The sequence below is a fragment of the Carex rostrata genome, chromosome 17, assembly GCF_964058835.1.
Source record: "Carex rostrata chromosome 17, lpCarRost1.2, whole genome shotgun sequence".
Taxonomy (NCBI): domain Eukaryota; kingdom Viridiplantae; phylum Streptophyta; class Magnoliopsida; order Poales; family Cyperaceae; genus Carex; species Carex rostrata.
In genome coordinates, this window is record NC_135934.1 from 3,512,099 (window position 1) to 3,536,682 (window position 24,584).

Genomic DNA, 24,584 nt, shown 5'->3' on the forward strand with positions numbered 1-24,584 from the left:
TCGGATATTATCCGATCCATTTACACCCCTATATCCAGGTCATGTGTGAATAACAATCAATAAAAGTAATAGATCATCTAAAACCACTAATATAGGTAATAGGACATGGTCCCCAAACATCAGAATGAATAAGTGCAAATGGCTCAAAACTTCGAAGACCAATCATTTTATAAGTAGAATGAGTATGTTTTCCAAGTTCATAAGCATTACAAAATAATTATTTTCTATCCACTTTCTTCATTATCTCAGGTTCTAACCTATTCAAACTATCAAAAGATAAATGTCCTAATCGGCAATGTTGAAGCATTGCTTCTGCCTCTGGCCCTCCGCTAACAACAGCAGCAATCATTGCAGTTTCCTTGTCCAAATACCAAAGGCCATCATACCTGATTCTAGTCCTAATCCTCCACCCCGTTTCCTTCTCCTGGAAGACACACATATCCCGATCAAACAACACAGTGCAATTCAATTGATCAATGAGTGAGCTAACAGAGAGTAAGTTAACTGGAAACGAAGGAACATGCAATACAGATGACAAAATACAGATGAAGTGCAATGAACCGAGCCAATACCCCTGATGGGTTGGGATGTCCCATCAGCAGTCTAAACTGTCTCAGGATGCATATGCTTACTTGGATAATATAATGCAAACTCACTAGATGCTCTTGTGATATGCCTAGATGCACCTGAGTCTATGATCCAATCAACATGAGTTTTAGTGGATGCAAGTGCCTGAACCTGTGTGCCTTTGTTTGCATGAGCATAACCAACAAAGTTACCAAAGCATGTAGTGTTATCTAGATCCTGAGTGACTTGTCCCTTGCCCTTCGAACTCTCAGTCTTAAGCTTGAACTAACGTAGTTCCTCCAACTCTGTTATTTTAGCTCCAGTCATCTCAGCAACAGTATGGGACTCCTCTGCCACAGCTAGATGAGCAACACCTCAGCCTCCATGTCTCATGCCTTCTCGACCTGCATGGCCATCTCTCTGTCCTCTGCCCCATTGGCTACCAACAGTATTGCTGGGTTGAGGGCAATTGTAGATGAGATGCCCTTTTTTCCACAATAGTAGCACTCTCTATTATCGAGATCCACCAATGCCGAGCGGACTACATGTGAGGCCTCACCTGTCATCACCTTCTGTCTGATCTCCTCTTGTTCCATTGATGCAATAACCTCATCCAAGGAAGGGAGAGATGACATGTGACACATTGCTGCCCTTCTTCTCTCAAACTTTGGATTCAGGCCCATCGGCTACCAACAGTATTGCGGGGTTGAGGGAAATTGTAGCTGAGATGCCCTTTTTTCCACAATAGTAGCACTCTCTATTATTGAGATCCACCAATGCCGAGCGAACTACGTGTGAGGCCTCACCTGTGATCACCTTTTGTCTAATTTCCTCTTGTTCCATTGATGCAATAACCTCATCCAAGGAGGGGAGAGATAACATGTGACACATTGTTGCCCTTCTTCTCTCAAACTTTGGATTCAAGCCCTTGAGAAAACGAGCCACACGTCTGCGCTCAATATACTACCTCCCAAGAAGAACATCTGTCGGGGTCTGCAATGATAGAGGATTATAGTGGTCCAAATCTACCCATAAATGACGTAGCTCTGCTGCATACTGGTGAATTGTTTTCTCCCCCTGTGTGGTAACATCAATCTTCTCCTCCACTTCCATCATCATTATCACACTCCCAGATCCAGAGTACATCCCCTCCAATGTCTTCCAGACATCAGCTGCACTTGAGATAGACTCAACCATCCCAACTATGGTTGAAGACACAGAAGTCAACAACCAAGAAACCACCAGAGAATTAGTATTACTCCATGTGTTGCAATCAGCACTCGCCTTCTTCTCCGGCTCAGTGCACTCCCCCTTCACATACTTTTCAAGTCCTTTGATCCGAAGGTTCAACAATGCCCTCCTAGACCAACTCAGATAGTTTCTCGTTCCCTCAAGCTTGATGTCATTAGGCAGCAACTCTATTCTCTACATTACCTGTGCCAACTCCGGTGCGGCCACAACTGTCCTACTAGAATTCTCCTCTATATTGGTCTAAAATACCCTGGCTACTCCCTCCAGGATCTCTTTCAGTTCCTGACTAGTCGCAGGTGTTCCCATCTTCACAATTAACTGTCCGAACCCAACAAAGAAACAAGATCAAGCACAACTCAACCACGAGCCCTGCGGCTACACGTGATCATAGTTTTCTCCATCTATCTGTACGACTCCAGGTTTATGCACATCTAAAAAATCTGTCTTTTTTTTTTTTTTTTCACCAACACATACAAATAGAAACAAACAAAAAAGGAGCGACACATGACAAAAAATCTAATGCTTGTTTTTTTTTTTGAGGAAAATCTAATACTTGTTTTTACTTCACCAGATCCGTTCAAACAAATTAGAAAAAAAAACAAAAAATGAGTCACCAGCGAAGGAATAGGTGGAGAGATGGAGAAAACGCCAAACAACTTCGCTATGAACTATTTGCGCAAAACATAGACCAAAATCAGAACTGAGTACGAAATAGTCGAAGTGGTCAGATTCGCTAGTGGAGTCCGATTGCCATCGCCAGAAAATATTTCATTTTCTTACTTAATATTATATGCGTTACAATTAGAGAAATAAACTATTTTTCGTAGAAAATAAAAGACGGATCATTTCTCTTAAACATAGTACATCATTTTATTTTTAATAAAGAGTACAATGGGTAATTAATAAATTTAAAATGAATTTTAATAGAAAAATTAGTAACTTGAGTAAATTTGTAACTTATTAAAATTTAGAAGGATGAATATAATATTATGAACTTTAGAGGGCGTAATAAGTTATTTCGAAACTTTTGAGGGGTTTGCAAGCTATTCCCCTTTTTTATAATAAGCATAAACAGACTTCCCCAATAAATGCTAAACAAAATCTCAAGATCCAAAAAACCAAAGCTATGGCTCCCCTGTTTTCTGCATTGTTTCAGTATCTCCATGACCTTTCCTCTCTCTCCATCACTCATTACCTCCTCATTCTAACCATCTCCATACGTCTCCTCATCTACACTCAAACAAGACCTTCAAATCCTCATCTCAGCCTTCCCCCATCCCCACCATGGCTCCCTCTGCTCGGGCACCTGCACCGCATCGGCAGCCTCCCGCACCGCTCCTTGCAGAATCTCTCCTCTTGTTATGGCCCCATCATGTACCTTCATCTCGGAAGCGTGCCCACTGTCGTTCTCTCCTCTGCTGATGCAGTTGAGAAGTCGGTTCATTTCCATGACATAGAACTTTCGAACCGACCACGCTCAGCTGTGGGGGATATTTTATTGTATGGCTCTAGTGATATTTCATTTTCACCTTACGGGGAATATTGGCGTCAGGCGCGTCGTATATGTGTTTTGCATCTTCTCAGCACAAAAAGGGTTCAATCGTTTGGGTTTATACGCCAACAGGAAGTGTCGTTGTTGATTGACAAAATTCGATTGATTTCATCTCATAATGGCGGATGCGGTTCTGTTGTTAATTTGAGCCGGATGCTCTTCAAACTTACGAATGACATAATTTGCAGGTAGACTGCACTTTTTCAATAATATAAATGATAATTCTAGTATAAATTCAACTTTCACAGTACATATATTTGATATTTTTAAAAATATTATTAAAATAATAAATTTATATACCTTTTACTTAAAAAATTATGTTCAACAAAATTTGGGTCTATTCAAAACACATTTAACCTTTCAACAAATGATTTAAATTATGTAACAAAGGAATTTTAATAACTTCATAATGAATTAAATTTTTAAATTGATTCAAATACTATATAGGGCAACACTGGGACAAAAATTCTCGGACGATGGGTCGGATAAAGCCCGCATCCTTCTAAAGCAATTCGGTGCACATCTTGGGACAATTCTAGCCGAGGAGAATCTGTCATGTTTGGGTTGGTTGGATTGGGTACTGGGATCGAAGAAGCGGATGAGAAAGACAGCTGAAGGGCTAGACAGTTTTCTTGAAAATGCAATAAATGAGCATTTGAAAGCAAAAGAAGATGATTTGGGAGATGGTAAGTGTAGAGATCGGATTGAAGTAAGCGATTTGATTGATGTTTTGCTAAATATTCAAGAGAATGATAAAGAAATTGGAATCTCTTTGAGCAGGAATAATATCAAAGCTATCATTCTGGTATGTTCTCTCTTTTAATTTGCAGGTCCCTGTTATTTTCACTTATTGCAATCTATCCCAATATAGTGAACAAAGTTACTCTAAAAAATTATTCTGCTACACTATTCTAAAATTTTGTAAATATATTTGGTACAAGATTTTGGAGGAAGAGTATAACTAGAATTTTTTTTAGAAAAAAAAAAGGTAGAATAATCAACAATATGGAGATATTTCCTGTTAAAAAAATATTAAAGGACAAGATCATTTCTTAGAAAAAAAAAACTTCCCCCGCAGAACAAGATCCTTTTTCTTGATCTTTGACTCGATATATTTCAAACTTTTTTATTGGATATTTGGTACTTCTGTTGTAAACATTTCTTTTTATACTTATTATTCCAGAATAAAAATTTGCATGTGCAAGTACATCCCTTTCGGATGTTAAGATATAATTCTTTCCTCAAGCATAGATTAACCATAGTATCAGGCTTGTGTTGTTTACTGGTAATAACTTGCTTAATTTGCGCACCTCTTGATTAATAATTTAATATATATCCCAACCATGTGCAAATTCCCTGTCAAATTTGTAAGACGATATATTATGATTTTTTAGTACCACTCTTCATACTTTAAGAGAAGGAAACATGATCATCCATTCACAAGTATAATTTAGAGATATTTCAATTCTGGCAGGATATGTTTGCTGCTGGCACAGAGACAGTGTCTACAGCACTTGATTGGACAATGGCTGAACTAATCAAGAACCCGAAGGCAATGGAAAATGTACAAGACGAAGTAAGAAGTATGATCAGCACTGATGGAAGGTTAACTGAAGAAACAATAGAAAAAATGACATACCTAAATGCTGCTATCAAAGAGACCCTCAGATTGCACCCTCCAATTCCGTTACTTGTCCCAAGGGAGTCGACTAAAGATATTGACTTATTAGGTTATCATATTCCTGCAAGGACCCGGTTCATTATCAATGCATGGGCAATCGGGCGGGACCCAAACACCTGGGAGAGAGCAGATGAGTTCATGCCAGAAAGGTTTTTAGGAAGTAATGTCGATTACAATGGCCAGCATTTTGGATTGATTCCATTTGGTACAGGCAGAAGAGCTTGCCCGGGAATCAGCTTTGCTATGACGACTGTTGGTTTCGCTCTTGCAAACTTATTGTACCACTTCGACTGGAATCTGCCCAAAGGGATGAAAGAGAAGCCGTTAGATATGTCCGAAATTACTGTAATTTCAGTTCGGAGAAAGCTGGATCTGATTCTAGAGGCAAGACCTCATTCTGTATGAATTTTTTTTCTAAGAGCAGCTTTCAACTCTTTGGAAAATAGAAAATCCGTATTATTTGTCAATTTTAAGGATAAATTTGCATATTTCATTTCTACTTTCTGTTTTACCATGAATAAATTAAACGGTCTGAAATGTAATAATCAATTGTGTGGATCTGGGTTCGTCTCTGATTAATAGTTCTTATTGCATCTTAACTATTTTAATTGGGATAATTTCCTTTTTAATCCAATTTTCTATTTTTCAGTGTGTATTTCCTCAACAAGTAATGGTACTGATAAATGCTGTTCCATGTCAGCATTCAAGTACCTCTATTCTAATCATAAACATTATTAGTTGTAATGACATGATTGCAGAAAACACTTAAAAAAAAACAAGAAGCAAGCAAATCAAATCTTGATTGAATTCATCATACAATCATACGGCTTGAAAAGCCATTGGATAAGCCCAACAATCCAGTTCACACCACACAAACAAAAAAATCTTCTTTCCATAAATGATAAATGTAATACAAAGAATTTTTTTTTTTAAATGGTTGGCAGAGGCTGCCAATGCTGTAATACAAAGACTTGCACAATTTAATTTAAATGCAGACCAAAATCTAAGAATCCAAGATACCAAAAATATGACTCCCCTGTTTTCTTCCTTGTTCCAGTATCTCCATGACCTTTCCTCCCTCTCCATCACTCATTACCTTCTCATTCTAACCATCCCCATACTTCTCCTCATCTACACTCAAACAACACCTTCAAACCCTAATCTCAGCCTTCCCCCATCCTCGCCACGGCTCCCTCTGCTCGGGCACCTGCACCGCATTGGCAACCACCCATACCGCTCGTTACACAATCTCTCCACTTGTTATGGCCCTGTCATGTATCTTCATCTCGGCAGTGTGCCCACTGTCATTCTCTCCTCTGCTTCTGCAGTTGAGAAGTCGGTTCGTTTCCATGACATAGCACTTTCGAGCCGACCACGCTTGGCAGCGCCGGATATTTTGTTCTATGGATCTAGTGATGTTGCATTTTCACCTTACGGGGAATATTGGCGTCAGGCACGTCGTATATGTGTTTTGCATCTTCTCAGCACAAAAAGGGTTCAATCGTTTGGGTTCATACGGCAACAGGAAGTGTCGTTGCTGATTGACAAAATTCGATTGATTTCTTCTAGTAACAGGGGATGCGGTTCTGTTGTTAACTTGAGCAGAATGCTCGTTAAACTTACCAACGACATAATTTGCAGGTAGACTGCACTTTTCAATAATCTAAAAGATAAATATTATTAAAATAAAATTATTTTTCACTTGAATGCAATTAATCTGGACCGATTCAAAAAAAAATTTAATTGTTTATCAAATAATTTAAATTGTTTAACTAGGCAGCTTTAATAACTTTATAGTGAATCAAATTTTATACAGAGCAACACTGGGACGTAAGCTTTCAGACGATGGATCAGATAAAGCCCATGGCCTTCTTATGCAATTCAGTGCTCATCTTGGGACAATTCTAATGGAGGAGAATGTGCCATGTCTGCGTTGGTTGGATTGGTTACGAGGAACGAAGAAGCGGATGAGAAAGACTGCTGAAGGGCTAGACAGTTGTCTTGAAAACGCAATAGACGAGCATTTGAAGGCAAAGAGAGATGATTTGGGAGATGGCAAGTGTAAGGATCCGATAGAAGTAAGCGATTTGGTTGATGTTTTGCTGAATATTCAAGAGAATGATAAAGAGATTGGAATCTCTTTGAGCAGGAATAATATCAAAGCTATCATTCTGGTATGTTCTCTCTTGCACAGGTCCCTTTAATACCACTTATCGCTATCAAAATAGAATGAACAAAGTTATTCTAAAAATTAGTCTGCTACTTTATTCTAAAATTTTGTATGAATATTTGGAGGAAGAGTATAACTAGATAAATAAATTTTCTTAAAAGAAGTTAGAAGAAGATGCATGATATTTCAGTTTCGAAAAAAAAAAAGATGAAAGGACAATAACTTTTTTTTTATTTTTTATTTGTTTTTGAGAAAAGTGGGTATTCCCACCTATTTTCATTATAAGAAAATCTTACTACTGTTTCTGAACCGGTACTACCTCTCTGGTACCAAATTACAAGCTAAAGACAAAATCCAACATTAACCTAGGTATTAAGCAACATACCCTAAACAAACACCAGCATAGAAAACCTAATACAAAACAAAACAGCATAGCAATCCTTACACAAAAGAGCAAATCATACAAAGTGGGAAAAAAAAAAAACCCGAACTGACAACTAAAGTATATTAAGCATAAAACCCCCTAGTAAACTTCAAAGCTTCAACCAGTTCATCAGAGATCGTCTCTATACAAAGCATAGAGAATGTACCCTGCGCTTCCTCCATGATAGTGAGAAGAGAATTTCCTGTCAGGTCCTTAAGAGCATGAATCATACTTCTGGTTTTTGCACCAGAATTGAACTAGTGAGAGAATCTGTGCTCCTAAAGTTTTTATTTTTTGAGAATTCCACCCCTAAAAGTTAATCTATTTATTTCAAGCCAAATAGTCCATAAAACAGCCCCTCTTAGCTTTTCAACTAAGTTAGTATCTTTCATAGGTATGGAATCAAAAATAAAACCATTATAAGTTGCTATCCCTATCCAAATCTGTTTGGCCAAATTACAAGTAACAAAAGGTGATCTACTGACTCTAATTCTTGACAAAAACACAAGTTCGGTCACCTGTCCATCCTCTCCTAGTGAGGTTATCTTTGGTAAGTACCCTATTATGCTTTACCAACTAAAGGAAAAAACTTAATCTGCAAAGGTAAGTTAACTTCTTTTTAGTAAGTAATTACTACACAGGATTTCTATTTGCTAAAACAAAAAACCATCCTTTTTGTTAATCTTTGACTCTATTTCACTTTTTTTATTGGATGTTTGGTAATTCTTCTGTAAACATCTCTTTTTCTACTTAATTCAAGAATAAAATTTGCATGCGCAAGTACATACCCTTATGATGTTAAGAATTGCACCTTTAAATTATTGTACCATTTTTAGTCTTGAAAGGAAACATGACTCTCCATTCTCCACGATAATTTATATATGGTACAATTCTGTCAGGACATGTTTGCTGCTGGCACAGATACGGTGTATACAACACTTGAATGGACAATGGCCGAACTAATCAAGAACCCGAAGGAAATGAAAAATGTTCAAGACGAAGTAAGAAGCATGATCGGCACGGATGGAAGGTTAACTGAAGAAACAATAGAAAAAATGACATACCTAAATGCTGCTATCAAAGAGACCTTCAGATTGCACCCTCCAGCCCCTTTACTCGTCCCAAGGGAATCAACTAAAGATATTGACTTATTAGGTTATTACATTCCTGCAAGGACCCGGTTCATCATCAATGCATGGGCAATTGGGCGGGACCCAAGCACTTGGGAGAGAGCAGATGAGTTCATGCCAGAGAGGTTTCTAGGAAGTAATGTTGATTACAATGGCCAGCATTTTGGATTGATTCCCTTTGGTACAGGCAGAAGAACTTGCCCGGGAATGAGCTTTGCTATGGCGACCGTCGGTTTCACCCTTGCGAGCTTATTGTACCACTTTGACTGGGATCTGCCTGATGAGATGAAAGGGAAGCCGTTAGATATGTCCGAAGATAACGGAATTTCAGTTCATAGAAAGTTGGATCTGATTCTGGAGGCAAGACCTCATTCGGTGTTTGCTTGACTAGCTAGTAATGAACTGATAAATGTCGTTGCATGCCAGCATCCATGTAACTTTATTCTAATCTAAATTATTTGCTTTTTGTGTTTATTTGCTCAAAAGATCCTATTTTTAATAGCTCAATGGTGGCTTAAATTAAAAAATTAGCTGAATCATTTGTAAAATGATTAGTTGCAGATAATTCTCAAGATGTACTGTGTTTAAAAAATCACCAAGCACTTGTTGTATGTGCCAGTTGGATACGGTACTGGTATAACTCAGGACCACTACACAATGTTTTATACCACGCCCATACTGGAAATTTGGAATTAACCAAATCAGCAGGTAAAATTGAGATTTTGGAATTTCATAGAAAACGCCAAAGTACAAATGTAGAAGCACTGGTATTATTTATTTTCTCTTCATATATGCTCTAACCTACAGTATTTTATTGTACTGACCTTGTCTTGTTTAATTTGATGACAATTTGAATGGCTTTAATCGGCGAGCCTCCTGGCAGAAGCATTGTGAATACCACAAGTTTTAGAGGTAATCTTTCTCAATGTTGGGCTCCGTTTATTGATTCACAAATCACTAAAAAAAAAAAAACAGAGGAGCCTTCAATACCGCAAGTTTTTTTTACCACAAAATATTACAAACTTGTTCTTTATTTATATTTCAAAATTGAAAATTCGAATATAGAATCAAAACCGTCGATCTTATTTATTCTGATTAGAGATGCATGCAAGTAAAAGCTTATGATTTCTGGAGTTCATTTTAATCTAGATCAAGTGGTAAAAAATAAACGAATTTAGTTAACTGTGATTGATTTATGTAATGTATTTATTTCTTGACTGATGGCCAGAGCTATAATATTTATAACTCTAATTGTCTACTTTGCGAATAAAATAAAAGTGTATGAATCTATAGTATAGTATAAATTGGAGTATCAGTCTACAGAGATAGTGTATTAAAGATCTAATAATAATTAATTCTAGGTTCTAGTTGTTTGATTGTTTAATTGATTGTTTGGATAAGTTTGATTAACGAGACATTAGCAGTAAAGTAAATATTTTGTGTATAGAAGAAGACTTTCAGGGGTTAGACTATCTATCATTCTTACTCATTTAATCTAGTTTCTGATTCAAAAATAGCGAACCATCTGTAAGTTTCTCTGTCATATTGATCAAAACGGAACTAAACTTTCAAATTATAAAGATCAAATATAAAAATATAAATGATCAATCATATAAAAGAATTTATTGTGAATGAAAATTAACCTTATAATATCTATTATATTTTATTCTAAACTTTATAAAAGGTAAAATTTAATTATAAATATTTTGATAAAAATAAAATTTTATTTTATTTTTTATTTAAAATGGGCTCAATTAACTCATTCTTTTAGAGTGGCTCTACCTAGTTATGAATGCCCCAAAAAACCTCACTATTCATAAGTTGAAACTGACTTGAGTTTAACTCATAAGTTGAAACTGACTTGAGTTTGTTTGAAATCAATTTGATTTAACTCGCCAGCAACTCAGTTGAAACTGACTTGAGTTTATTGACTCAGTTGTCTCATAAGTTGAATCCAAATTGTGTCTAACTCGGTTCGGAATCAACTCGGTTGACTCGCTAACTTGATAAACCATGTAATGTTTTGTTAGATTTTGGACTATTTAGTAATTTAATAAACTTTGTACTATTCAATTATGTATTTGTTGCTGTCTAATTATGTACTATTTTAATAAATTATGTATTATTTATTTTATTAGACTTTATTTTGATAATTTTTAATTTGATAAATTTTATACTATTTCATGAGTCACGAGTGAACTCAAATTAATTCAAATTGTTCGAAAATTCAATTCAAATTAAATTTTATAATACAAAACTAGATAAATAACTCACACTGATCTCAACGTATGAGTTAACAAATTGAATCCGAGTTGCTCTCAACTCAGATTCTTAATTGTGAACTCCACTGATAAGGTGATACCGACAACAAATTGTTAACTTAGTATTTATCCAACATTCCAAAAGAACTTACACGTCACACCGTACTAAACAACTATAGCTTGTTTCCACAAAGTCAAAAAAGCATTCACACTTTCACAGTAACACAGAGTTGCACAAAATCTCAGAATCCAGAAATACCAAGTTATGGCTACCCTATTTTCTGCGTTATTCCTTTATCTCCAAGACCTTTCCTCTCTCTCCACTACTCATTACCTCCTCATTCTGACCATCCCCATACTTCTCCTCATCTACACTCAAACAAGACCTTCAAACCCTAATCTCAGCCTTCCCCCATCCCCGCCACGGCTCCCTCTGCTCGGGCACCTGCACCGCATTGGCAACCTCCCGCACCGCTCGTTGCACAATCTCTCCACTTGTTATGGCCCTGTCATGTACCTTCATCTCGGCAGTGTGCCCACTGTTGTTCTCTCCTCTGCTTCTGTAATTGAGGAATTGATTCATTTCCATGACATAGCACTTTCGGGCCGACCACGCTCGGCTGTGGCGGATATTCTGTTGTATGGCTCTAGTGATGTTACATTTTCGACTTACGGGGAATATTGGCGCCAGGCACGCCGTATATGTGTTTTGCATCTTCTCAGCGCCAGAAGGGTTCAATCGTTTGGGTTCATACGACAACAGGAAGTGTCGTTGCTGATTGACAAAATTCGACTGAGTGCGTCTAATCCTGGTGGATACAGCACTGTTGTTAACTTGAGCCAAATGCTCTTCAAACTTACCAATGACATAATTTGCAGGTAGACTGCACTTTTCAATAAAAAAATTTAAATTGTAGATGTGTTACTTTACAATTAAAAAGCAACTTATCTGGATTGATTCAAAAAAACATTAAATCTTTAATCAAATAATTTAAATTATTTTAACGACAGAGCTTTAGTCATTTTATAATTAACAAATTTTACATACAGGGCAACCCTTGGATATAAGTTTTCGGATGATGGGTCGGATAAAGCCTACAGCCTTCTAACTCAATTCAGTGTGCATCTCGGGACAATTCTAGTCGGGGAGAATTTGCCGTGTTTGGGTTGGTTGGATTGGTTATTAGGATCGAAGAAGCGGATGAGAAAGACTGCTGAAGGGCTAGACAATTTTCTTGAAAGCGCAATTGACGAGCATTTGACAGCAAAAAGAGATAATTTGGGAGATGGGGAGAATGGCGTTCCGATGGAAGTAAGCGATTTGGTTGATGTTTTGCTGACTATTCAAGACAATGATGAAGAGATTGGAATCTCTTTGAGTAGGAATAATATCAAAGCTATCATTCTGGTATGTTACCTCTTTCACAGGTTCTGTTTATTGTCACTTATTGCTTTCAGAATAGAGTGAACAAAGTTATCTAAAAAAAAGTATAGTTAAAATCTATGTTAATCGGATACTTCATATTTGGCCCCGTACCAATATCGGATACGGATACGGCCCTGATACGTATCAGGTACCTCAACAATCTGATACAGTCAACGATACCCACTGAAACGCGTTGATACAGCTCCATTTCGGATACGCCTTCAGAAGCCTGCGAGCCGCACGTGGACCGACCATTTGATCTTTGTGTGCACGCCACGCGTGGACCGGGCGTAGACGCTAGAGCAGGCAAATTTTGAGCAAAATTCGTACTCCAGCTGGATTCGAACCATGGTTCATTGCAGCCACTTACCTTTGTCGTTGTTATATAGTAATTTATATATATAACTTACATAAAATACCTTATTGAAGATTTTTTATATTTAATTTATGTAATACAAATATTGAATTAATAATATAATTAATATAATATATAATAGGCGTATCGTATTCGAGATTTTTGAAAATTGCCGTATCACCGTATCCGTATCGTATCCGATACAATACCCGTACCCGTATCCGTGCAACATAGGTTAAAATAGATGAAGATGCATAATATTTCCATTGTAAGAAAATGAATCATGATCATCCTTTCACAACTATAATTTAGAGACGATACAATTCTGGCAGGATTTGTTTGCTGCTGGCACAGATACGGTGTCTACAGCACTTGAATGGACAATGACCGAACTAATCAAGAACCCGAAGCAAATGAAAAATGTACAAGATGAAGTAAGAAGTGTGATCGACACGGATGGAAGGTTAACTGAAGAAACAATAGAAAAAATGACATACCTAAATGCTGCTATCAAAGAGACCTTCAGATTGCACCCTCCAATTCCGTTACTCATCCCAAGGGAGTCGACTAAAGATATAGACTTATTAGGTTATCGTATTCCTGCAAGGACCCGGTTCATTATCAATGCATGGGCGATTGGGCGGGACCCAAACACCTGGGAGAGAGCAGATGAGTTCATGCCAGAGAGGTTTTTGGGAAGTAATGTTGATTATAACGGACAACATTTTGGATTGATTCCTTTTGGTACGGGCAGAAGAACTTGCCCGGGAATCAGCTTTGCTATGACGACCGTTGGTTTCACTCTTGCGAACTTATTGTACCACTTTGACTGGGATCTGCCTGATGGGATGAAAGGGAAGCCGTTAGATATGTCCGAAATCAACGGAATTATGGTTCATAGAAAGCTGGATCTGATTCTGGAGGCAAAACCTCGTTCTATATGAATGTTTTCTAAGAGCAGCTTTCAACTGTTTGGAAAATAGAAAATCCGTATTATTTGTCAATTTTAAGGATAAATTTGCATATTTTATTTCTACTTTCTGTTTTACCATGAATAAATTAAACAATTTGAAATGTAATAATCAACATAATTTGTGTGGATCTGGGTTAATAGTTCTAATTATATATTGAAGCTTTATCTATTTTGGGGAGATAGTGAAAGCAAATTTTTTTTATTATTAAATCCAATTCTCTATTTTCCAGTCAGTGTTTACTCAACTAGTAATTGTTCTGGAAAATTAATTCGTTCCATATATGCCAGTAGCCATGTAGCTCTAATCTAATGTAATTTTTTTGCTTTTTGTGTTTAATTGCTCGACCGAGTCCATGTTTAATAAGCTCAATGTAATCTGGTTATGGGTCCGACAGAGGGAGGAAGGCTCGGAGAGGGAGAAGGAGGTAGCCAGGCACACACAAAGGGGATTGAAACATTTTTCTAGTAAGCCAAGGTTTATCTAAATTGGTTCTATATTATCAAAACAACATTACATTGAATACATAAACTGTCCAATATCTTAATTTCATATTAGATCACTCAATTGTAACAATTATATTTGACAATGTATATGACAGCATACAATTCATAATTTAATTTAGAATATCTTCTACTGAATGTAAAGTCTTCAATATAATCTTGGCACCTATTTAATCATAACCAAACATGTTTAGTTCTAATACATCGGACAAACAAATGACCAATAATTTCTTCTTTCATTACAAAAATGACAGGTTGTATCTCTTACCCATCTCCTTCTGATTAGGTTTGTTTTTATCAAAAAAAAAAATCCATTTTGTTACAACTACATAAATCAAACATCAGATATTATAATTCTTGCGTGTAGAATAGTACACCCACATATAATAAGCACGTAAATGTTCTGATTCACTGATGACTTTGATTAAAAGATGAAATTTAAGATTGAATATACACTAACCTTCCAATTAAATAGTTTGTCTTTTATATTCCATGCATTTTTTTATGTTTTTTTCTGTATAAAAGTCTGAAAATATTGAGACACTTACTGCACATATTTGCCATACTAATTGGATTGTTAGATGCTCTATTTTCATTTTTTAAATGTCATTTAAAAACTTTTTGATTGGTTGATAATTAATTGATTATGTATGTTTTTATTTTTTTTTCTATTTTTATATTATTTATCGAATGTTATTTGTAATATAATAATCTCATTTAATTAAACATGATTTATCCGTCATTTTTTTATACTGTTTAGACATCATGAGTTTGAATGAAAATGGCAAGCATACATAATATTTCAAGATTGTTACTTTAACTGTTGTTTATTAGAAAATTAGAAAATGTTGAATGTCACCCCATTTTTAAACACAGAAATAATACAATATTATTCTATGTCAATCATTAACATTTAAACATTTTCGTTATTAGACACGGACTACATGGAAAAAAAAAATAAGTCCTTAAATTAGTCAACACATTGGCAATTTGTCATGTAATCTTAGAGTGGAACGCAATTAAATAAAAGTATGAGACTTTTCCTACAAGAAACAAAAGTTTTTTTTGAAAACTTGGTATCAAGATTCGTGAGGGGGAATCGAACTCTCGACCTTTGGGTATAACAACTCTAGGATATTTTCCTAGTCAATTGTGCTACCTCCCATTTCTCTACAAAAAACAAAAGTTAAAGTAAGAGCATCTCCAACGGTAATTGCTAAATTCTATGTGTCAATTTCTAATTAAATTTCTGAGTTGCAAAACAATTTCTTATCAAGAAATTTTTTTGTTTTCTTTATCTAATAATTATAAATTATGTACCATGCTCAAAATATTTGTGTTCAGTAAAAAATGTTGAACTCATTTTTGTAAAAATCTAAATATTAGTTTTAACTGTTTTGAAATCCAATATATATATAACTTTTTTTTATGAATTCTTATTTAAATTTTGATTTGTTGGCAATGTTAGAAACGCCAATAGAATTTTTGTGGAAGGGAGATGAGAATTTAAATTCTCAAATTACCTTAGTAGTGCCTACTGAGTTTTGACATTTTAACCCATAATCTCACATATGAAAAATAATATCTTAGCCAAGTATGCTAAATAGAGATCTCAAAAAATCATGATGTGCCGTATGATCAGATACGTTACGCCACGTCAAGTGATTCTTCGTATGACGTGATTATATTTTAAAATTTTAGAATGACACAGTATGTGGTCACACAAGTCAATTGTAATTAGAACCGTTAGATTTCGATTAAATGACTAATTTTGAATAAATTAATTTAAATTGTAAAAAAGATAGTTGAACGTAAATAAATATAACTAGTCATATGTGTAGTCACGGCATAACTAATGTGTCATGACTATTATTTTTAAATTTAATTACGACATAATACTTATAAATCTGATTTAATCACAGCGTGACTAGACAAGACAAACCCTAAACTACTAAACACCCAAATAGAATTGGTAGCTTCTATTTATTTTTTTTGTAATAAAGTAGCATTGATTTGCAATGATTAACAATTAAGTGCATTCTTATAAAAAGAAAAAGAAATTAATGAATAGACAACATCGTTGACTCACATTATATTATTTTTGAAATATTGTAAGAAAAAATGTTGTTTTCCAGTTCTCACTGACAGTGGGGATATCCAAGTCTTTAACCAGTTATTCAACGCCATTCACCGGCTACAGCCAGTGGACAGCCGTTGGAATTCAAAATTTGTTTTTTATTATGCCCGGACCGGAGGCTCATGAGAAAAAGTTAAGAGGGAATGAAATTGGTGAAAAAATTTGATGTCTTGCATTACAACCTTCTCTGTACATATACTGAGAGTTTGGCTAAAGCACTTCGACCTAAGTGTTTACGGTGTCATATCTTCATATTTGATGTTCAAACAACAAATTCAAACCGTTAGATGTTCAATCTATATTAAAATGTGCTTGGAGACCAAATTTTACATTTTTTAGATTATTTTTAACTATTTATTAAGACGGTTTGAAAATCATTGTTTTTATTAAAATTCTGCACCATTAAAAAACAACAATTTCAAACCATTTTAATAAATAGTAAAAAAATTTCAAAAAATGTAAAATTTGGTATCCAAGCACATTTTAACATAAATTAAACATCTAACAGTTTAAATTTGTTGTTTAAACATCAAATACTACGATATGACCCCGTAAGCATTTAGGTCGAATTGCTACCGGTAGCAATTTAGCCATACTCCATATACTAGTATAGCTTAGTCAAACATAGACATAAATCCTACCATATATTCTATACACATAAAAAAGGAAAGTACAGCGAATACTATTTGCTCTCGTAATCTAATAATATCTAGCTGGGATATTTTTGCCTAATTACACAAATAACAGAATCTTCAATAATTAATAGCTCATGTCAGGTGATTCTCACTCTCTAATCAGCAGTAGGGTTTGAACTCCAGTCCGCCTCAATACACTCCAAAATTTTCAATTTGGACGAAGAGATCTCACCCTCAATCGCTTTTCGGAAAAAGAAAAAATAAATTGGAAGAGATTTCGTTTTTCCATTCTCTCTCTCAGTAGCAATTCCTCTTTCTCGAAGATCAGATTGATAGGTTCCCACAGTAAGCGAACTGCGATTTTCGAGATGAGAATTTGAATTACTCGCATCACGTAAGTGTTTGAGCTTCGTATTCTTTTTTGTTTTGAGAAGTAGAAAACAACATTTTTTTCTTACAACATCGTCACGTTTGAGGTCTCTTTTCGAGATGAGAATTTGAATTACTCGCATCACGTAAGTGTTTGAGCTTCGTATTTCTTTTCTTGCATTACAGTTTTTATATTTTTGGAAGTAGAAGAAACTTTTCTATTTGAAGCATGTTTTAGTATTTCTAAAGTTGGAGGGGCATGTTTAAAAGTATAAATTGTCAGAAAAAACTAGAAGACAAAAGCGGAGATAGATTTGGGAAAAAGAAAGTCTATACTTTCTGGCAAGAGAATTGTCTTAGATCAGTTTCAATTCCTTGATAATTCTCCAATATCGGCATCAATTTTCTTCCTTGCTTCCCGCAGATTAGAGGTCTCTCTCTCTCTCTCTCTCTCTCTCTCTTCTCTTCTTCTAGGTTCAGTCTTTACCTTAGGTTTTTTTTTTTATCTCTGTCCTGTTACTTGCTCTATCTTCAGAACGCTAACAAATAACCAACATTAGGGATTACCCAAATTTGTAAGCTCTCAAGATGAATAGATGATAGATTAAGAGTTTAACAGGGGTAGTTTTTTTTATTTCCTCTTAATACAGTCAGTTAGTTCATTTAGATCTTGTACTGGTATACCACTGTAACTCTTTTCATTTGCAGTTCTAAATAGTTGCCTAAGGGATTTTTAGTCCAAAAAAAAAAATTACTTGGGATGTCTGGATCATTGTAAATTTTAGTAGATTCTCTCTGGACTCTGGTAAAATTGTCGTTTCCAGGTTTTGAGAATGATACCTTTCTTTTTAAGATATCCCATTACGTCAACCACTGTTGGTTGTAAAGTTTTAATTCCAGAAAACCGGCACTTGTTATCAACTGCCAGAATCGTTTCATATAATGTTGTTATTTTTTTATTATATTTTTATCTAAAATGAAGGCACCTTTAAGCCTGCCTCGGCATTAAATTCTTTTTTAGATGCCTCTTGTGATAATTGAACACGCATCTCTTCATGAAGAAGCGAGACATACTTTTCGTATTTTGCCATTACTTACAAGTCATGTTTCATGTCATTATTAACCACAGAGTTGGTGTTTGGTTATACACCAGTTATTAGTTTTTTTTTTTTTTTAAAAAGAATGCATTCAGGTTTCATCATTGTTCGGAAAATGGGTCTCATTAAATTGAAGGAAATTTAAAGAAAAATATCATAACATACATTAACATATATAATATATATATTTGATCCTTAAAGAATTCTCAAACACTTGTATATATGTTGCAGGGAAAATCAATATGGAATCTACATTGATTCCAGACTGGTCGGAGCTCCATAGTGACATACTTGAGTACCTGACCAGCTTCCTCTCCCTGAGCAATTATATTCGATTCAGTGCTGTCTGTCAAAATTGGTTCTCAGTGGCAAAACAAAAGCGTCATTCCCCTCGACGATTACCATGGTTGGTAATGGGCGAGGATGGTACCACCCACAAACGCAAGTTCTATAGCATCGATGAGAAGAAACATTACTTGATTGACATTCCCGAGCTGCGTGGGCAGCGGTTGTGTGGTTCATCCTATGGATGGCTCTTCACCATGGACATCGAATTAAATTTCCTTTTCCTCAATCCTTTTACCAAAAAATGCTACGACTTGCCCCCTCTTCCTCCCTATGATAAATATACGAACACACCTTACATAAAGGTGAGCCAATCCGATGAAGATTATACATTTGCTGATATGCAGCTCTTTTTGGTGTCCAAGGCCATCTTGGATTGTGATCCTAGTAAATGCTCGGATTTTAAGGTGTTAATAACATATGGCAGTAATAGGAAACTAGCATATTGGTGCTTTGGTGATTCAGCCTGGACACTGATACAAGGCGTTTACGCCACAATTGATGACATTATATTCTTCAAAGAGAACTTCTATGCGATTGGAAATTTGTGCAGGCACAATGAAATATATGTTGTTAATGTCGGGCCGGATCCAAAAATTAAGCGAGTTGGGCCCAAGGTTCCAGTGCATGATTCATTTTCATACCTAGTGGATTATATGGGACCGCTATTGGTGGTGCAAAGGTGGCGAAAGGAATTAAAAAGGGGGCTTATCATGACAAAAAAAGTTATTGTCAAAACTATTGATTTAGAGGAGGAAAATTACCACGAGTACAAGCCGATGGATGGACATGCAGTGTTTATGGGTGCAAACTCATGTGTGACTGTTGATGCTAGCAAATATGATAGGTGCAAAATGAATGCTCTCTACCTAACTGATATGCCTCTATATTATACAGAGGAGTTTGGGTGTAAAGATCTCCAGATCTATAACATGGATCAACGTTCCTTTTCTAGATACTATAGCTTCAAACCATACATCCCCTTTGTAGCTTCTCCAATTTGGTTTATTCCTAACCTTCGGTGAGAAGGAATGCAAAGCAATTTCCTAAGCTTTAAGTAGTAGAAAATGTGATGTGAACCCAAGAAGTAAGAATACTGTTAGAATCAAAAGCTAGCTAGGTATTTAAGTGCTATGAGATTTTATTAAATTTGCATTTCTAAGTAGTCTGCTGATGAATGTTTTGTACATGTTATTATTGTTGTGAATTCACAAACTAAAGCAGTCTCCTTTTTAAATAAATACTCTGATATGATATGATATGATGATGCGCTTAATTAATTACATGTTAGGGATTCGAAGGTGATTGTCCATACTAATTTAGGCAAATTGTGTAAAACCCAGTATTTAAATAAAAAAATTTAAATGATAAACTGGTTAAGCCCGAAAATAATGAATTGGATAATTAAATTGAAGAAACAAGATAATAGAATTGCAATACGAAAACGGAAAATAGAAATAATTAATTCCATAAAAAATGAATCTTTATTTATTTTAGTGATTTTCTTTAATTAATTCCATAAAATATAAATAATTATTTTATGTGAATAATTATTTGATGAATTTCACGATTAAAGCATGATTTATGCTATATTATTTAGTATTTACTAAGCGTGCGTATTAATTTGTTGCTTTATAAAATATAACTATTATAACAAAAACAGTATAGAAGAGATGAAGGTTATTGATTGAATGTTCTATTGATAAATATGTTTTTACGTGATAAAAATAAAATATATACCACTAATATTCTAGTGATACATTTTAGTCTTTCTAAAATATATTCGAATAATATTCTACTGAATTGGTAAAGAAAATTCAATGATGGGTTGATCCTTATATTCACCATTATAATGGTGATTGGTAAAAGGAAATAAATCAGCTGAAATTCTGAAATCGGGTACTGTTCACCCTAAAATTTCTGCAATCCGAAATCCAGCCATCGAATTTTTTCGAGAACGCATCTCGAAACAGCTGGTTTTTTCTTGCACGTATCTCAAAACAGTTCGACGGCTGGATTCGGATTGCAGGGATTTCAGGGTGAACAGTGCTGACCTCGGATTTCGGATTTCAGCAGATTCGGATCCTTCGTGAAATCTCTGACACGTAACTTTTTGTTTACTTCTTGAACATTTTGAAAATAATCAATAAGATCTTGTTTAAGAGGTGGAGATAAAGGAACAGTGAAAAATTATGCTCAATTAGTTATTGTTCGAAAATAAAAAAATTACGGAGTTTTGAAATTAGAAAATGAAATTATGTCAAAACAGAATAATAATAATACATTTTTTCATGGAGTTATGTTCTACTGATCATGAAATGAATTTGGAAGATGCAACACAATCAATTAAGGAACTGGACGACGGAAAGCGTATCCTCTGCGGAGTTTTTCTGTGCGGAGCTTTTAATCTAATCCGTTCATTTTAGATCAGACGGACCAAATTAAAAGTTCCGTAAATTTTGAGAAATTTTTTTTTTCAATTCGGGCAAGATCTGATTTGATCCGTCTGATTCGAAACGAACAGACCAAATTAAAAGCTCCGCACAGAAAAACTCCGCAGAGGATACACTTCCCTGGACGACTACGGTCAGATTGCTACATGGCATAACTGACATCTCTGACATTGGAGCTTACACCAGTTTACTGTTGCTCCATTGCCACTGATGACCATGGAAGAAATTCTGGCGCTGGGGCCAAACTCGCATATTCACAACATGAACTGTTAAAATTGATCTACTTCACAAGTATTGTGTTTACATAACTGTTAACAGAATAAAGAACACTTTTCTTGAATTTTTCAACGAGCTTGGAAATTGGAATGCATCCTCTAATTCCAGTTGCAATAATTTAGATTGTCTGGTTCTACAAACATGGGCTCATTACAAATAAAAGCAGATTTGTCAACTATTAATTGGATTTCCTTTTGGGCTATCATAGGCCTAGATTAGTTAAATTGACAAGTTCAATCATAAAAAAAAATATGGACTCATGAACCAAACTTTAAATTATAATTAAATGGAGTTCAATTGGTATTTATTGGGCTTCTGGCCTACAACTATATTTTACAAGTTCTGACATGACACTTTACATAGGATTTGTAAGCTGTTTCTAGAAATTTATTATTTTACAAGAATTTCATACCTTCATCTTCATAACTTCTGTGTGCCATGAAGAAATCTTAATTTTTCTTTCATTTTTTTCTGATATTTTCATTATCTTTTCAGTTTTCTATCAAAAATAAGAGCGAGTATGGAAGAGAAGAGTAGAGAAGAAAACTAGAAAAGAAAAGAAAGTGTGGAACAACCGATCAATTACATAAATCACGGAGATATTTAAGCGGATGCTTTCAGTCGGTTACTACTAATCATTGCTGTTCAGTACACGTCACACTGTTCATCTCTTTCTTTGTGTGTCCGATTCGCTAATGAAGTTGACCCGCGTTGTTTGTTTCTCTCTTTTTCTATTACAAAAAATTTGAAATTATCAAACGGAGAACCGCACCGAGTCAGAGACGACCCATCAAAACCGTGGTTTGATTTGATTTCTTGGTTCTCTCTCCATCGGTCCACCTCACCCATGTGCTACTGTCCTTTTCCAAATGACTAATTTCTGTCTTCTTCTTTTTATTCTAAGAATAATTGTCAGTGTATCATATTTTCAATTTTTTATTTTTCTATTAGAAACATCAAATAGAGTAGACCTAGGGTCTTCTTAAATTTATCAAGCCTCTTGATAAATTCAAGTCTAAGATCCATCAAATTGGTTTTAAATTACCAATCCGAACCATTGAAACCCGCCTATCTTACGAGTGATGCGTCTACATGTGAAAATTTTAAACATTTGAATTATTTTAGTATAAAGTCAAGCGATCAAAATTAGAAACTTAATAAATTCATTTTGATGAATTCATTTTTTTTAATGTTTTTTTACCTTTTGACTTTATAATAAATTAATTTGAATACTTAAAATTTTTACATGTAAACACATCACTAATAAAGTTGGCAGATTTTAATGGTTCGGATTCATCATTTAAAGCCGATTTAACGGATTTTAAACTTGAGTTCACCAAAATACTTGATGAACTTAAGAACACCCTAGTTCTCCTTCATCAAATATACTATTTCCCCTTTCAAACTAAAATTCATTTTTTTTTATTCCATTTGCTTCATTTAAACTATTCTTAACAGTTTATTTATTATATAAATTACCAATTTGCCCTTCTATTTTATGGCGAGACCATCTTTTACTTTAATTATACAAAGTTGTTAATCAAAACAGTTTTTACATTGAAAAAAATCTGCATCAGCACAAAAAAGAAATTCATTATTTTGTTCTGCTGCAAATTATTTTCACTATAGACCATGATTAATGGATCAATATAAATTGGTTTGAAATAACGAGGTGTATCTAATTGGAGGAAGGATAAATCTGTAATTTCATCATTAATAAAATGTTTTTTTTTAGGAAACATTAATAAAATGTTAATAATAAACTAAATGAAGTAAATAAAAGCAAGAATGTTTAAGAGACTATTATTATTCTTACGACGGCGTCAATATCAGAAGTTTTAGCATGTCAGATTCGGATCTTCTGTGGCACAGATTTCTGTTGTAATTCATATGTTACTGTGTTACACATATTTATTAGTGCGTCTCTACATACCTAACATGCATGTCTTTTATTTTCATGATAAAATTAAACAAATTGCAGTTTCTTGACTTTCATAAAAATCTAAATGGTCTATTTATTTTTCTCATAAAAAGATCTGTATGGAAAATATATATTTTTTATGAGACAACATTTATCAAATTTAGCTTGCATGATTGGGTCATAGATCTTAAATAGCCAATTGTAATTATTAATCCCATCTTATAATTAAACTTCTTATTTTAATACTTGTTAATGTAAATACAGGTGACGGCTTCTTCTTTTATTTTATTTTATTTTATTTTATTTGAATCTTCAAGACAGCATTTGAAATTAATATTTTGGTTGAAATGCCAACTTATTGTCATATACCCTTTAAAACATTACAAAAATTTAGAAATTTATTCAAAGACAGAATGAATGATTTTCTGTGGACCCATTATATTTCAGACCAACTATTGTCGTCTCTATAACGGGTCATATCATGTGCTGTGATTTTTTTTATCTCAATTCATTCCATGCAGCATTTAATGTAATATTCCTCGTTGTATTATCTTGACAATGTTGGTATGTGTTCATATATAATTCCAAAAAGGACATGTTGTGCATACAATAATTTGTGTTTTAATTATATCATGTACATATCATATCATACGCCTGAATTATGAAAGGGCATTATTTTTTTTTCATGTGACCAACCGACCAATGTCTTGGCCTTAAATTATTTATCTAATTATTCTCTCTGCAAAAATTGTTAGCACCGGTTTCTAAATTAATTTCAAATTTTGCTGGCATCTGTTGACCAAATCATCTAACAAATTAAATTAGACCAGGTAGAAACTTCTAATCCAGATACATTTTTGGGATTCAGGTGAGGTAGCGTTTACAAATTGCCAATAAAAAAAAATATGACAAAGAAACAAATACACACAAAAAGAAAAAGGGAACAGCTGGAAAGAATTAAAATTTCTTTTATCACGTGAGGTAGCATTTACATAGATTTCTTTAGGAAAAGGTAATTCCAGTGAGTTTATTAAAGAGAGGTGTTGACTGTAATCCAACA

General features: G+C 34.6%; 3 protein-coding genes across 5 annotated transcripts; all 3 read left to right on the forward strand.

Annotated features, from left to right (window-relative positions):
- Nucleotides 1-2,876: 2,876 nt before the first annotated feature.
- Nucleotides 2,877-9,323, forward strand: LOC144568254 (cytochrome P450 71A1-like). Of its 3 annotated transcripts, none has more exons than XM_078318540.1 (3): nt 2,877-3,558; nt 3,818-4,175; nt 4,845-5,604. In XM_078318540.1, the coding sequence occupies exons 1-3, from the start codon at nt 2,945-2,947 to the stop codon at nt 5,454-5,456; spliced, it is 1,584 nt and encodes a 527-aa protein (XP_078174666.1). In that variant the 5' UTR covers nt 2,877-2,944; the 3' UTR covers nt 5,457-5,604. The 3 variants fall into 3 exon arrangements, with proteins under 3 accessions (XP_078174666.1, XP_078174664.1, XP_078174665.1); XM_078318538.1 differs by lacking the exons at nt 3,818-4,175; nt 4,845-5,604 and adding exons at nt 6,868-7,225; nt 8,545-9,323 and having other exon boundaries at nt 2,906-3,558; XM_078318539.1 differs by lacking the exons at nt 2,877-3,558; nt 3,818-4,175; nt 4,845-5,604 and adding exons at nt 5,991-6,692; nt 6,868-7,225; nt 8,545-9,323.
- Nucleotides 9,324-11,244: 1,921 nt separating this feature from the next.
- On the forward strand, nt 11,245-13,959 carry LOC144568255 (cytochrome P450 71A1-like). Its single transcript, XM_078318541.1, has 3 exons — nt 11,245-11,915; nt 12,087-12,444; nt 13,150-13,959. Exons 1-3 carry the CDS (start codon nt 11,302-11,304, stop codon nt 13,759-13,761), a joined length of 1,584 nt encoding a protein of 527 aa, XP_078174667.1. The 5' UTR covers nt 11,245-11,301; the 3' UTR covers nt 13,762-13,959.
- Nucleotides 13,960-18,768: 4,809 nt separating this feature from the next.
- Nucleotides 18,769-20,111, forward strand: LOC144568714 (F-box/kelch-repeat protein At1g57790-like). The gene has a single exon (XM_078319084.1). The coding sequence runs from the start codon at nt 18,772-18,774 to the stop codon at nt 19,897-19,899; it is 1,128 nt and encodes a 375-aa protein (XP_078175210.1). The 5' UTR covers nt 18,769-18,771; the 3' UTR covers nt 19,900-20,111.
- Nucleotides 20,112-24,584: the final 4,473 nt, after the last annotated feature.